Source organism: Diadema antillarum, unplaced genomic scaffold (genome assembly GCF_040938485.1).
Source record: "Diadema antillarum isolate AM-2024a unplaced genomic scaffold, OU_Dant_1.0 seq00000368_RagTag, whole genome shotgun sequence".
Classification (NCBI taxonomy): domain Eukaryota; kingdom Metazoa; phylum Echinodermata; class Echinoidea; order Diadematoida; family Diadematidae; genus Diadema; species Diadema antillarum.
Window position 1 is genome coordinate 204,582 of NW_027271369.1, and position 14,856 is coordinate 219,437.

General features: G+C 37.1%; 1 protein-coding gene across 1 annotated transcript; it reads left to right on the forward strand.

Moving 5' to 3' along the window:
- Positions 1–1,012: 1,012 nt before the first annotated feature.
- LOC139731314 (protein catecholamines up-like) lies at positions 1,013–10,683 on the forward strand. Its single transcript, XM_071642203.1, has 4 exons — positions 1,013–1,555; positions 3,018–3,245; positions 5,334–5,539; positions 6,300–10,683. Exons 1-4 carry the CDS (start codon positions 1,051–1,053, stop codon positions 6,549–6,551), a joined length of 1,191 nt encoding a protein of 396 aa, XP_071498304.1. The 5' UTR covers positions 1,013–1,050; the 3' UTR covers positions 6,552–10,683.
- Positions 10,684–14,856: the final 4,173 nt, after the last annotated feature.

Consider the following 14,856-nt stretch of genomic DNA (forward strand, 5'->3'; position numbering starts at 1 on the left):
GCTTTGTTTTTGCGCTGAAGACCATTTTTTCCTCTTTTTTTTTCTTTTTTTCTTAATTGTCAGCTGGACAAACCCGGTAATAAAATGAGAAAAATGAGCTGAAGACCTTTTTTTTTTTCCTTTTTTTTTTCTTTCTCTTTTTTTTTTTTTTTTGCTAGCGCCCCTTTTGAAAACGTGGCGCCGGCGGTGTACCTGTGACTTCATAAGTCATGTCAAGGTATTACTTCATTCAAAAAAGTTGATATGACATGATAATCATGTATCAATCTGCATGCTTTCCATTTGGTCGTATGTTACAAAAAGACGTAAAAATTGCCGGCTTTTTTACGACATACACCCTGATGCAAACTGTCGTCTTTAGATGTAAATATGTCACGTAAATATGACGTCTCATAAGGCTTAAAAAAAGACATAAATATATGACGTCAATATGACTTTGACACGATATTGATAAGACACAAATATGACATGATTTTTCCCACACTCTAAATATATTTTGTGGTACGTCGTAAAGACGTTTTAAAGACGTTTTTTCATCAAGAAGACGTAAAATAGACGTCAAAATAATAATGACGTCTTTTTCACGACAGACGCTGGTGCAAATTGTCGTCTTAAAGACGTAAATATGCGACGTCAGCATGACATGCAACAATTAAGACTTTAAAAAGACGTTTGACATAAATCTTACCAGCCTCTGCTATCACTTTTAAATCAGGGTGTTCGTCGCGCATATCCCATGTACTAGATACTTTTTCTAGTTACAATAAGATAAAGTATAGTTTACCTGGCAATGAGGTTGGCGGCTCCAACAAAAGCCACGTTGACATTTCAACCTACACCTGTTGTGTGTGTTGTGTGTGTCGTGTGTGTGCACGTGTGAGTGGTGGCAGATTCTGCATTGTCGCCAATTATTCACCATCAGCGACCGGTCGATCTAGTAGCTGAGTGTAATTTGCTGGTAACTCTATGGTGCCAATACACAGTCATACTGGTGATAACGTGTGTATCTACACTGTATTGTCCTGCTTGTAAGTTTTCAGCGGTTTGAAGATGGCTGCTCGTAGGACAAGACTCCCTGTCGTCTGCTTAACCCTGCTGGTTTTCTGTTTGTACCAAAACGCTTACGCACATCCAGAAACTGAAGAGGCTCATGTTCATGAGCATTCACATGAAGAGAATGTTTCAACGTCTAGTAATGTCTGGACCGAGGCGATCGGAGCAACGATATTGATATCAGCAGCTCCGTTTGTGGTGCTGTTTTTGATCCCGCTGGACCAGGGCCGCGAGGGGCAGGAGGCTCTGCTGAAAGTGCTGCTGAGTTTCGCTTCGGGAGGACTTCTCGGAGATGCATTCTTGCACTTGATCCCCCACTCACTTTCACCCCACAGCCACGGCGACCATGATCACGGACATGCACACCATGACCACGAACATCATCATCACCATCATGACCACGAAGATCATCACCATCATGACCACGACTCTCATCAGCATGAACACGCTGATGATCACGTTCATGGGCATGCACACGACCATTCTGGTCCCATGCTTGTAGGTGAGTTTGTGTGATCAGCAAGTGATCTCATGTCGTACATAGCTTTAATTGTTTTGTCACATCTGTCAATACATGTACTGCAAGATATTTCCTGGCCTTATTCCCCTCGTATTCACTCTGAATTTTGTGAATTCTAGTAGAATTTAGCGTTCATAATTTTGTGACCTTGTATTGCAATGTAAACAGCTGGCACTGAAGCTGAAGGAAGTAAGTAGACCTCTACTGGTAATTGCCTTTATTGGAATATTGCCAGTAGTAAAGTAGGGTGCTATTTAGTAGTGCAAATGTGTCCAACTTTGAAAGTTATACATTACTACTTGTCTTTCTCATCAGTTAAAATAAGTAGAAACTTATCCAAGATCAGCTCAGAGCTGTGGTGAAGAAGAAATGTTCTGTTATGGGTCAAACCTTAAATTGTTTTAACCCTCTTGAATTTCACAGACTGAAGTTAAAGGAAACCAAAACCCAAAGAGAAATGCAGACTGTGTGAAAGCAGCAACATTAGCAGAACACATCAGTGAAAGTTTGAGGGAAATCGGACAATCGATGCAAAAGTTATTAATTTTTTACAGTTTTGGTGAATGTTATTGGAACCTCTGGATTAGGAGACTCCTAGAGGTTATGATGTATAGTATGTGGATGACAATACAAAGAAAATATAGAATTCCACAAAAATTAATTTTTCATGAAAATAACACATTCCATCAACTTGATACCGGTACTGACAGTAGAAAGGGTAGCAATTCCCCTGCCCCCCGAAAGTGGTTAGTCAAGTGCTCTTTCATTATGCTAGAAAAGTACTTTTTGTGGAATTCCCGTAATATTTTTCTTTATATTGTTGTCCACACATGACATCAAAACCTGTAGTAGTCTCCTCATCCAGCGGTTCCAAAACCAAAACTTTAGAAATTCATGACTTTTGCATCGATTGTCCAATTTTCCTCACTTTCACTGATGTTTTCTAAGTGTTCCTGCTTTGACTCAATCCACATTTCTCTTTGGGATTTGGTTTCATTTAAACTACAAATTGATTCTCTAAATCAATCTAAAAATCACAGGTTAGACAACTACAAGCTGTAGATTGAATTGAGTTGCCTATGATTTTTTCTTTTTTGCCTTTTTTTGCCTTTTTTTTTTGGCTGGATAGCAATAGCTATCGACCGGATTTGTACAGCTCACTGAACTAATGCAGCTTTTTGTTATTAGGGTTAACGAAGTGCTTGTACTCACAGGGCTGCCAACTCTCACGCATTGAGCGTGAGACTCGCGCATTTTGGTCCTTTCTCACTTTAAAACTTTATTTCATTTGCATGCATTTCTATTGATCTCACTTATTTTGACTCCTAAATTATAGCATTGGCCTATGGGAGTCTCACTCTCTACTAGTTTCCAGTGTTGGCAGCCCTGCAATACTTGATATCAAAATTCTGTATCGTGTCTCTTTGTGTGTGTTTGGTCTCAGGTCTGTGGGTATTGGTAGGAATCATTCTCTTTCTGCTGGTGGAGAAATTTGTTCGCCTTGTCAAGGGAGATGGAGCTCATTCACACAGTCATGGACGCAAGGAGAAGGTTGAAGAAGACAGTAAGGATGACGAAAATGAGGCAACAAATGGCAGTTCCTCAAGTGTGCGGCGCAGGAAAGGTGGAGATAAAGATCAGAAAGCAACTAAGAAGGCTGTGGAACAAGTTGGTATGTCATAGACTTTTACAATATATCTCAAACAAATTCGTTGCCTACCTGGCAGAAGGGCCCAAAGACTTGCATGATGTAAACTTGCTAGGGCCCTTCTGCCCTGCAAGCAACAAATTATCCAAGTAGTACATCTGAATTGAAGACAGTGAAGCCAAAACAATTCATAGCAATGCAATTTTCAACAAACAAAATGACTTAGGGGTGTGAACTTAGTTTTCAGTGTTTGCATGCATGTCTTTGCATTCATTTCTTTAGATCTTGATTCAACCTCTGAATTAAATGACAGTGAATGATGTATGGTTTACCACTGATAATCAATCACATCAGCACCAAAGTAAGTCATTCTTTATGAAATGAAGCACTTATTGCTTCTGTAATAAGAATTACAAATGAAGCATATACATTGTATCTGCTTGTACATGTATCATACTATAATTCGAGCAACGTTTGTCTGTCTGTTTGTCTGTTTGTCTGTTTGTTCCTCTACTCCTCCCAGGTCCTTGGTCCGATCTCCATCAAACTTAGTGGGTGGATGCAGGTTCACCGCGAAATTGCCCTTGAGGGTTCATTTTTGGAAAGGTCAAGGTCACTGGGGTCAAAGGTCAAATGACTGTTTTTCGCTACTCCTTGAGATTCCCCCAGAAATATCCTCAATGGGGATTTCCCAGGTGTAGGCCTACTTATATGGGGATTCCCCCAGAAATATCCTCAATAGGGATTTCCCAGGTGTAGGCCTACTTATGCTTCCAGCAAGTTTGGCCAAAATCGGACCAAGGAGTAGCGCAAAACAGTTATTTGACCTCCGTTGACCCAGTGACCTTGACCATTTCTGGGGGAATCCCCATAGAGGATTTCTGGGCACTGGCTGAAGCCAAACAAGCATGATACATGTACTTCATCATAGCCCCCCCCCCCCCCCCCCCCCCATGTCCCACTTCGGCTGATTCAGCACTCCACTGGTACATTGACTAGTTTTCATAATTCAAATAGTAGACTGTCATTGTTAGAACTTTTTGCCTCCTCCCTTTAAAAGTTATAATGATTGAAATGTGTATTACACATTTATAAGTATGCACCAATATTGACTTTGTTTATCCAGAGTGTATAAAGAAAAAAGGTAATCCAACTTTGGAGAGCTACCATTTCATAATCGTCCGATATAGAGAGCACAATGTTAGTTGTGAGGAAAGAGGAACTTTTCTTCTTTCCATTGATACCTTATTATGCTGGAAAATGCCATGCATGGCAGAGCACATGAACTTTTAAGACAACAATGACAATTACACTTTTTCCAAGTTTGAGTGTTATTGTGAAGGAACAATGCATATCTCACTGAATGGATGGGATCTTTCAGTGAAAGTGGTAACATTAACAGGCCACTGCAGGTATGTGTTGAGGGCTTCGTCTAACCTTTTATGGTCCGTAATCATCAATATGGCCACCGTTGTTGATAACTTGGTCACTCCTACAAATGCTGAACCATTATCCATTTTCTCTCTTCACATTCAAGACTTGGTTTGCCGCTGAGAGCTATGTGTTGAATATGGACAGGGAAAATTGGACTGTGTGGGTTTGCCTTAGTAGGAGTGACCACGTTATCGGACAGGTGGCCAAGTTAAAGGTTATGAACTGTAAAATGTAAAAAGAAACCCTTTACACTAACCCTAAACACATACCTGCAGTCAAGCAGGCTGGCCTATTAATGTTACCATTTTCATTGAGCGATCCCATCCATTCAGTGAGACACGCATTGTTCCTTCACGATAACACTCAAACTTGGAAAAAGTGTAATTGGTAATTATTGTTTTTAAAGTTCATGTGCTCTGTCATGCTTGACATTTGTCAACATAATTAGGTATCAATGAAAAGAGGAAGAGTTCCTCTTTCCTCACAGCTAAAATTGTGCTCTCCCTATGTGACAATTATGAAATGGTAGCCCTCCAAAGTTGGATTTTTTTTTTTTGATATGCTCTGTATTTTGTTGTGTGTCATGATATTTTATAGACACACAAACACAGGAGAAGTTGTGAGGCCATTGAACTTGTCACCTCATTTGTTATATTTGCTTTCCTTTGAATTATACAGAAGAACCAAAAATAAAGGTGTCTGCATACTTGAACCTGGTGGCAGACTGCACCCATAACTTCACAGATGGTCTTGCCATTGGTGCATCATTTCTGGCGGGCCGCAACGTTGGCATCGTTACCACGGTAACAATTCTTCTACATGAGGTGCCTCATGAGATTGGGGACTTTGCCATCCTTGTGCAATCTGGCTGCAACAAGAGGAAGGTGGGTATTCAAAGGGGTAGTAGACAGTTAAAAGCTAGTAGATGATGATGCAATTCTTGTGTTCTAATTTATTGTTATCAATGGTGGACATGATGGAAAATAACAAATAGTGAAGATAGACCTGTAGATATTGAAATCAAAATAACATTCTGTCATGATGTCATGACCTGTCTAAAATACTCTCAAGCAGAGATATATGAATACCTCAAATTAGATATCTTGATAGAAGGTGTAGCCAATATAGATATGTAACTGTGACTTGTTTTGTCATGAAAAGTGATGAATGTCAACTGTTTCCTGAGGTGTTGTTTAATCTTCTCTTTAATCTTGATGTGTAGATTCATAGGTTGAGGAGGTCAGTTTATTTTTAGCAAAGAAATATATAGTTCAGCCATCTTTTGACTCTGAGACAAAAAACCCCCAAACTTGTCATATAGTCAAGATGGCTGCAGGCTTCTGAAAAAATGATTGCCTTTTTTACATTGTAGATATAAATCACAGAATATTTGAAGATGAGTTATGATTTCCTTCCGGCATCGTATTCACTTTTGAGATTGTATGCTAGAATGAAAGTGAAAGAACCCTGGAGTCTTTCAATGGAGGTGTCATTTCCTGTCTTTGTGTGACAGCCAAAAGTTCACAGGAAATGCCAGTCATAACAAGTTGGTGATTCAAACACAATGTCTGTAATATGAGACCTCAGCATTTTTGTTCTCATAACAGATGTTGGTATCCCTTTCATCCCTTTAAACCCCACCAGGCCATGTACCTGCAGTTGGTGACAGCTGTCGGGGCCTTGGCGGGATGCATCTGTGCCCTCCTAGCAGAGGGTGCAGAGGGTAGCACATCAGTCTGGGTGCTTCCCATCACCGCAGGTGGTTTCATCTATATTGCCACGGTATCAGTCATCCCAGAGCTTCTGGAGGACACAAAACTCAAGCAGAGCATCATGGAGATAATAGGACTTCTTTCTGGAGTAGGCCTTATGTATCTTATTGCCATGTATGAGTAGAGGGGGATGTAAACAGCTAGGAGTAGTTAGGAAGGTCATAGCTCAGTTTTCTTAGAAATATTTAATTCTGGGAGGAATCAGTAGTCACTTCTATAATTTATTCAAGCCTCCTTGTCTGCCTAGAATTTTGCCAATTTCCATTACGGTCAACATGAAGTATTATCAGTTGTAAGTATTTCAAGGAAAATCATGTGAATTTGTTTTAAGTGATTGAATATGCAAATTTCATATAATGTCCTTGATCATGTTGACTTGCAGTAGTCAAATAAAATTCTGAGTACCATACATGGTAATTATTTAACATAAGGATATGATTTTGGAGATTGTATAAATAATTTAATTTTACTTTTTTGAGTGTTTATTTACTTTTTATTCATACTGTCTTGCATACCAGATTATCAACCCTTTGGGCTATGAGTATCCAAGTTTAAGTGAAATACAATGTATGTCAAGAAGTTTCCCTGCAGAACTTTATTTTATTCTCATCCTAACAAATTATTTTGTTTTAATGTGGTGCAGGCAACACCATTGTATTCTGAGAACTTGGATATAGTTTGGACTCAAGAAGGGAATTTTACTTATATCTCTACTGACTGTTGTTATTAACACTTGTGCAGGATCTGTTTCAGAGTATAGGATGATTTGAAATCACTGGTATGTCCTCTTTAAGGTAATGGTCAGCTTTCAATTTGACATATTGCACTTTACAGAGCAACTTTATAAAATGAATGTGTAATGACTTGTAATGATAGCTTACAAGAGCTTTTAGTAGTATTATATATCTTGATATCACACAGGGAGTTTACATGTGTTAAGTTTTGCTTTTTTGTAGATCCCACTTTGATTTATTAGAGTGAATACTGTATGATAATATGTTATGTGTGTCGTATTAATGATTTTATTGTTTGTTACCTTCTTTTGAAGCCCTCCTTTTCTGTGATGCAATGACAGATTTTTTGCTTCACAACAGTATCATCTTGTGTCTTTGCAGGCTAAAGCAAATCACAAATGTGATGTTTCTGACAAGTCAAGCACAATCCATAAAATTTGCTTGAGGTTGGCAGATCCTGAGCTAAGCTTAAGGAATCCCATGAAATGGACTGATTTTTTTGTTCAACAAAAAGCCAATAGACTCTCCCTCAGATAAAATATTTGAGGGACAGTAATTGCTTGTTTCCTATAATCTACTTCTATGTGTTTTAGTGAAGGATTATTTTGTTGGTAACTAGTTAGTAATTGTAGTGACTGTGATATTCCTCAAAATTGTTTTCTATCCGTGGAAACTTGCTGTTCAGATATTTTTTTTTTCTTCTAGTTAAGTTGGCTAAATATCTCCGATTGCAGAAACAAGTTCCATTGATTATACATGTATGCCTAATGATCAATGAGTCATTTTTTGTTCGTGTTGAAAGGACTGTGTGCTTATATTTTAGCAGCTTGAGTTCTGACATTTCTCAGACAAACTGCTGATTCCTGAAAGAAGAACTGAAGGAGGTTGTTTATTCTTAGGATATCAGACGATATAAGCCAGATCCTCAGTACTGCGTGGGATAGAATAAACAAAACCACACTCTGATTCCACACAGTGCCTTTCATACCTGTAGGTACATCAGAAGAGTGTGTAAGTTTTTTCCAATTAAGAGTCATTTGCTGTCTTAGATTGTGTGAGAGCATCTCTTAACATGCTAATTGAAAATTATGCAGGTTAATGGCAATGTACACTTCCTATGTCTGAGGAACAGTAGATTTCAGGGGGCCGTCTTTGTTTTCATCTGAAAACAATTCAAAGACAATAGAAGAAAGATGAAAAGTGTACTTGTTACTCAAATGACATACTTGACATACTTGTAATTGTAGAGGTTTTTGTATTGACAGCAGGGCTGTGACTTTAAGTTAGGTTTTGGGTTACCTTGTATGAGTTTTATTCAGAATAAGCATATAAAACCTCTCAAATTGTTTGCCTATTATCATTTCTGATGAGAAACAGTGGCAGAAATTTTATGCTCAAAGATTTGTTTAAGAAGACATTATTCTGTAGAATATGATTGGTACAGAAGCAAAGAAAAATAGCAGATAGTTGATTTTAGACTAATCAAGCTATGATGAGATCATGACTGTTTGAGTGAAGAGAGATCACACGTTGCACAAAGATTTTATGTACTAAATTTTCTGTTTGGCAAATGTTAATGTGTCAAAGTGATGTTTTATTTGGTTAAGGCTCCTTGCTTCATATTTACCTTTCATCATCAGCATAAATCATTGTTTTTCCTTCCTCTTTGTGAGATGTGTACTGTAGTTTAGTTATATAAGTTTTGCTGCCACTGAAATGCTTTCTTTGATTTAAAATATTATGTTGATACACAGCTGTACTAACTATTATTCCATGTATCTTCATTATTGGTCTGCCTGTGATATGTTTATTTTGTTCTTGGAAGGTGGCGGGAGCAGTTGGATTACAATACCAAAACAAAACAATTCAATAAAATGTGGCTTTAATTCTACTCTTCAGGTGCTAGAGACATTGCTTGAAACGAAAAGACTAATACTGTAGTTGAAATACATGGCCTGACCTTTCAAACTGAAGCATAATTACTGTACAGATCTCCACAAGATATTTAGCAACAGAGATCCTTGGTTTACTGTAAAAGTAGAAATTTTCGCGGTGTTAAAATTTTTTATGCATTTCGCGCAACCAGAAGCTGGCGCGAAAATAAAAGCACGCAAATGTTTTTTTGCATGCCATATTGTCCAGTAGTTGATGTCTTGATTCCACGGAATTAAAAACACGCAAAACTCTTCTTATCCGGCCAAGCGCGAAAAATAAGTCACGTGAAAATATCCACTTTTGCAGTATACGAAAGCTAGTCCATAAAAGCACCATATCAGTCAAAATCTATAAAATTAGCAACACAAAAAGATCTATGGCCATTTGAAAGTCAGAGTATAAACATCATTCTCTGTAGGGTGAATATTCCAGATCAAGAAGTGAATTCTGGTACAGGTATGATACTATGTGTAAAACATGTGAGGGTGAAGATACAGTGTAGCACAACTTGTAATTTGTTGCCATAATGTAGCAATCACCATGTACATTTAATAGGTTATTATTATTCCATGGGAAGACACCATAACCATTCTAAGAATATAACAGAAAATGATGGAATGTTTCTTGTTTTTTCATTGATGTCTTTGTGACACATGCTGATCAATGTACAATACTAGTATGCAATAATTTCATGATGAAATCTAGTGGAAATTGGGGGGGGGGGAGGAGGTTGGGGAAGGCAAGACAAGTTGTCATGTGAGTGCTTCCTCTATGAATGTGGCTATGCCTCAACATGGAGTTTGTTCATCTATATTGGTAGCATACATACATGTGTGCGTAAAGGCAACTTGGGTACTCTATGAATATTACTATATGTGGTCTGTACTTGAATATACAGTATGAGCTCCCTCGAGGAGACTTGGTATGCATTTAATATTCTTGTTTATATCTCTTTAAAGATCTATAATGTTTGTTTTATGTTATAAGTGCTGTCTGGGGCAAATTATTTGTATAGGGCCCCATTTCTCTCTCTCTCTCTTCTTTCGATCTTTAAAATAACAACAACAACAGTATCCCACTGTCAACCAAGTGACAGGAACCAGTCTTTGTTACCTTTGGCGATGATTAAACCTTTATGGGTATGCTCTTCATCAAAAGCCACTTGACCATATGCAGTACATATGAAAGAAAGCACTTCATACACAGTCATATGTATAGCTACTACATTAGGTTTGGTATTTGTTGTGTTTTGCACAGCTGCATTTATATGTGGATATACTGTATGAATTATTAAATGCCTAATGTTTGGACAAGCACGCTAAAATTGGTATTTTCAGGAGCCAACATTCATCTACTGTGAAAAGGATTATATCAACAATGTATTAAAGTCATTCTTTGATTGGTTCTACAGGGTGAAATGATTTAGGGCCCAACAGATAGCAGCATTTTATGGGTCCATAGGTAGTTAAGAGTTTAATTTGAAATGAGATATTCATGAAAGGATATTTTGCATGTACTCAGTTTGAGCCTATATAAGCCTTATCTCTGATATTAAAGGTTGACTTTCGGCATCTTCACTCAAAACAACCCATGTGTGTGTGTTTGTTTGTTTGTTTGTCTTAGTTCTATGTGTTTTTCCTCCAGTGTTGTCTTGGTGTTCAGTACCACATTGCTATATCTTTGAGCTGTAATTTATGGAGAAGCAGTTGCATGAAAGTTATTGCCCCATGTTTTTATAAGCCTTGTTTGCCTCTTGGGCTTTGCAATTCTATGACAGATATTTTCCATGGCAACCTACAAACTTGCCCAAAGATTTGTTGTCAAAGCAATGACTAATGAAATGCAATGGAAATCTCCATTTCACAACAGAAATCAACGAGCAGAAATGTTTCTTTGGGTTTTTTTTCATCACTACATGCATTAGAATGAAACAGTTTACAATGAATTTGAAAACACTGGTGAACCCACAGACTGTTGTAATTGTCCTAAAGATCTGAAGAACATGTAATGATACAGTAGCATGCACTAAATATCCTCCCATAGATTACATTAGAAAAAAAAAATCATAACTACAATGACTGAAAATGTGCATTACAGAAAAGTGTGATTTCATGGTTTGATCATTACCAGGCACTTGCTCAGATTGAGATTACACAAACATTTTAAAATACAAATGCAGAAAGCACTTGCCAATTGTCTGATTGAGTAGCATGAAAAATCATAGAAATATAGAAATATATACTTGTATCAGGAATCTCACTTATGCACTAGCTGCCCCATATTAGATAAGTTTACCATCTAATATTACATAGACACCTGTCATCATTATGGAGAAATAGAGTACATGTACTGTGTATTACATATTTTATCAGGCTAAAAAGATGATATCCAAAATCAGATAAAGACCTGTGGTCAAGTTCAAATTATTGCTATTGCTGCTGCCAGACAAAAGAAAGAGTGCAAGATTGGCTTTAAGAGCAGTGAAAAAAACAAAAGGGAAACACAGATTCAGATTCATGGATGGAATGTTCTAGTTTCGTCATGTGTTTTATGCAGATATTTAAAAAAGAATCTGAAAAAAATCGGGATTTAGTACACAAAATCTCTTTGAGCCACAGACCCTGAACGCAATCTGGGCAAGAAAATAAAGCAGTATGTGGGAATGCAGAAATTTGTGTCATACATGTACATGTATAATCATTGTGGATACCATTGGAAGTTATTCATCTCAATTTGGCAAACACACTACCAAGTAATCAATCAATTGTATTTGTCTTGGCCACTGTATAAACACAGCTAGATTTATTTAATGCTGTGCGTGTTCAGAAAGTTTAATGTGAAAAAAAAGAAGGAATTAATCACGAATCCAAGCAAATACAATATATGACAACCCCTTTTCATTGTATGATGGCCGGGAACTTGCAAATAAGCACTTCAAGGATTCACAACTTGGCACACAACTTCTGCACATTACACGCACACAAACATGTGGCACAAATTGCACCTCGACGCACACAAAGTAGAGAGACAAAACCCTCTGTGCAGTGTATGCTTTGTACATATTTTTGTCTAGCATGCAGTATAAAGCATACTATCTGATCTACTGGTACTAAATTTACACACATGATCATAGAGGAGAAAGAGATAGGGTGTGACTGATTAGGGATGCTACTAATCCTGTGTGGATGATTGGAATCCTTGGAAACAAGTCTCTCTCCCCTCCCTACAAACCCATTCCCACCCATCCCCCATTTCTAACTTTGCAATGTTTGTAATCCAGTTGTTTCACTGTGAGTCTACAAATACATGAAGAGTTTGTTCGCAAAAACCGATAAGTCCATTTTTGAAGATTTTGAAGTACGGTCTCTGTCATAAAATACAAAATAATACCTTTAAAATGATATATTAGTCACTACATATAAAGGTACATTTTTTAAGTTATGGTCAAAAGAAGCAAAAATTTTCTTATTCTCTTTATTTTTCTTGACCTTTAATCGCAAATATCTCCATTTGGCAAATATGGACTTATCGGTTTTTGCGAACAAACTCTTCACATGTTCATAGATTTAATCTTCAAGATGCTCTGCGGTTGCTGTCACCTTGTTAGCATGATATATATATATATATATATATATATATATATATATATATATATATATATTGTAGTTGTTCCGCGTATTGGCAGTACTAGAAATAGCAATAATAAAGTCACAACAGAGGAATGCAGGGAATGCATTAATAGCCAATCTTGATTTAATGAATAATCCAAATTTTCGAGGAACCTTCCTCTTCTTCAGGGATGACAGTGCGAATTTTTCGCACTGTCATCCCTGAAGAAGAGGAAGGTTCCTCGAAAATTCGGATTATTCATTAAATCAAGATTGGCTATTAATGCATTCCTCTGTTGTGACTTTATTATTGCTATATATATATATATATATATATATATATATATATATATTCATATTATGCCAACAAGATGATAGTAACCATCTGTGACATGTGCATGTTTATAGTAATACAATTCAAGGGTGTCTGAGCGAGATATTTCAGATTACCTCACTGACTTCATTTCTGTGGATCAAATATCAAAATCATATGAATTTTGCAAAGTATGAAGATTGAGTTCTAGTAATCCATCATTTGCATCAATCTTTGCATTAGTTGGGTTACTGTGCATGGCTACTGCACATGTCCTTAATGGACTAGTACGAAAATGACAACATATCTGCCACAAAGGAACAGTGTCTGCAATGGAATGAATACACCAATACACATCTTACGATTTGCAGGCAAAATCACTTTTTAATATAAACTGAATTTCAGTTATACCTGGTAGAAGGGGTGTGATGTGAAAACAAGTGAGTAACAATAGCAACGACAGAGAAAGTTTGGTGACACATGTGTGCAGTATTCTTCGGGGAGAAGATTTAATGGTATGTCTCACAAGACTCATAGATGCTTAAGACACAGGCAGGGGGAACAAAATACAAGAGGTGGGTGTTGCTTGCAGCCTGACTGGTTATTAACATGTATGTATTTCCGACATATGGCAGCCTATTTCTATGTGATGCAACACTAAAGAATATTAAACTTTAATGTTATACAAGAAACAATGCTTCTTTTCTTGAACTATCAATATCAATTATCAGATAATCCAACTTTGCAAAGTTATTCTACAACAAAGACAAAAATAACTGTAAGGCATTCTCATGCAAGAAATGCTATTCTTGCATCAATGATTTTGACAAAACAAGGAAATATGTAACACCAAGACTCAGATGGAAAAAAAAATTTCTGGAAAGTCTGTCTACGCCACACGAACATGGTTTCAACCACAATGCAATGCACAGGACATGGTGAACTCACATAATATGCATGTATACTTCCATTTTAACATATGTACTTCAAAAGCTAATACAGTTATGCTTCTGGTAAACGTGGAAATTTTGCATTCGATATACAATGTAGCCTATTCTGTGCTTTAAACATACAATGGACATGCAGAATTGTGCATACATCACAGACATCATGTAATTAATAATTTATAAAGTATCTTGCTAGGCATGTCCAGTCAGTGCAAATTTGGACACCTAGCAGATTTGGTTTTTCTCAACAGGTCATATTGCAGCTTTAAGTCACATTAGGACACATTGTCACAATCATATCATACAAGACAAGACGTTATATAATGTGCAAGAGGCTTTTTTATCACTACACTTTGTCAATGACATTACAAACAATCATGATGCATTTACCATTTATCAAGGGACAATGGTTGCAATCATATTCAACATTAACCATCAATTTGCTATTTGGTTATCAAGGATATGTTGGCATTCTATCTTCACACAGCAACCACTCTTCTACATCGCAGCTGCACACAGTTTGCTTGCTTGTGTGTTTGTTTTTCAGGATAAAAATTTCAGATGTTCACATCTGTGATCACATCTGTGATCAATGATGACTTTTCATACTGTATGGATAGATATGTTCATTTTCTATTGAAACAGTAGTATGCTCAATTTATGAAATAGTAATGCATGCCTACAACCTTCATCTTATAGGATTCTTTGCCACAAAGCAAAATGGCCACTCATACACTGTAGTTCCAACTCACCATGTGTACACACAGTTAACACCAATGTGATTACACAGATTTGTGTTGAACACAAAGGCATACCAGTATGTCACACATTGTCATGTACACAGCGTACCAGATAAATCTTCATGCAATGTGTACAAATTTTGTATCTGGTA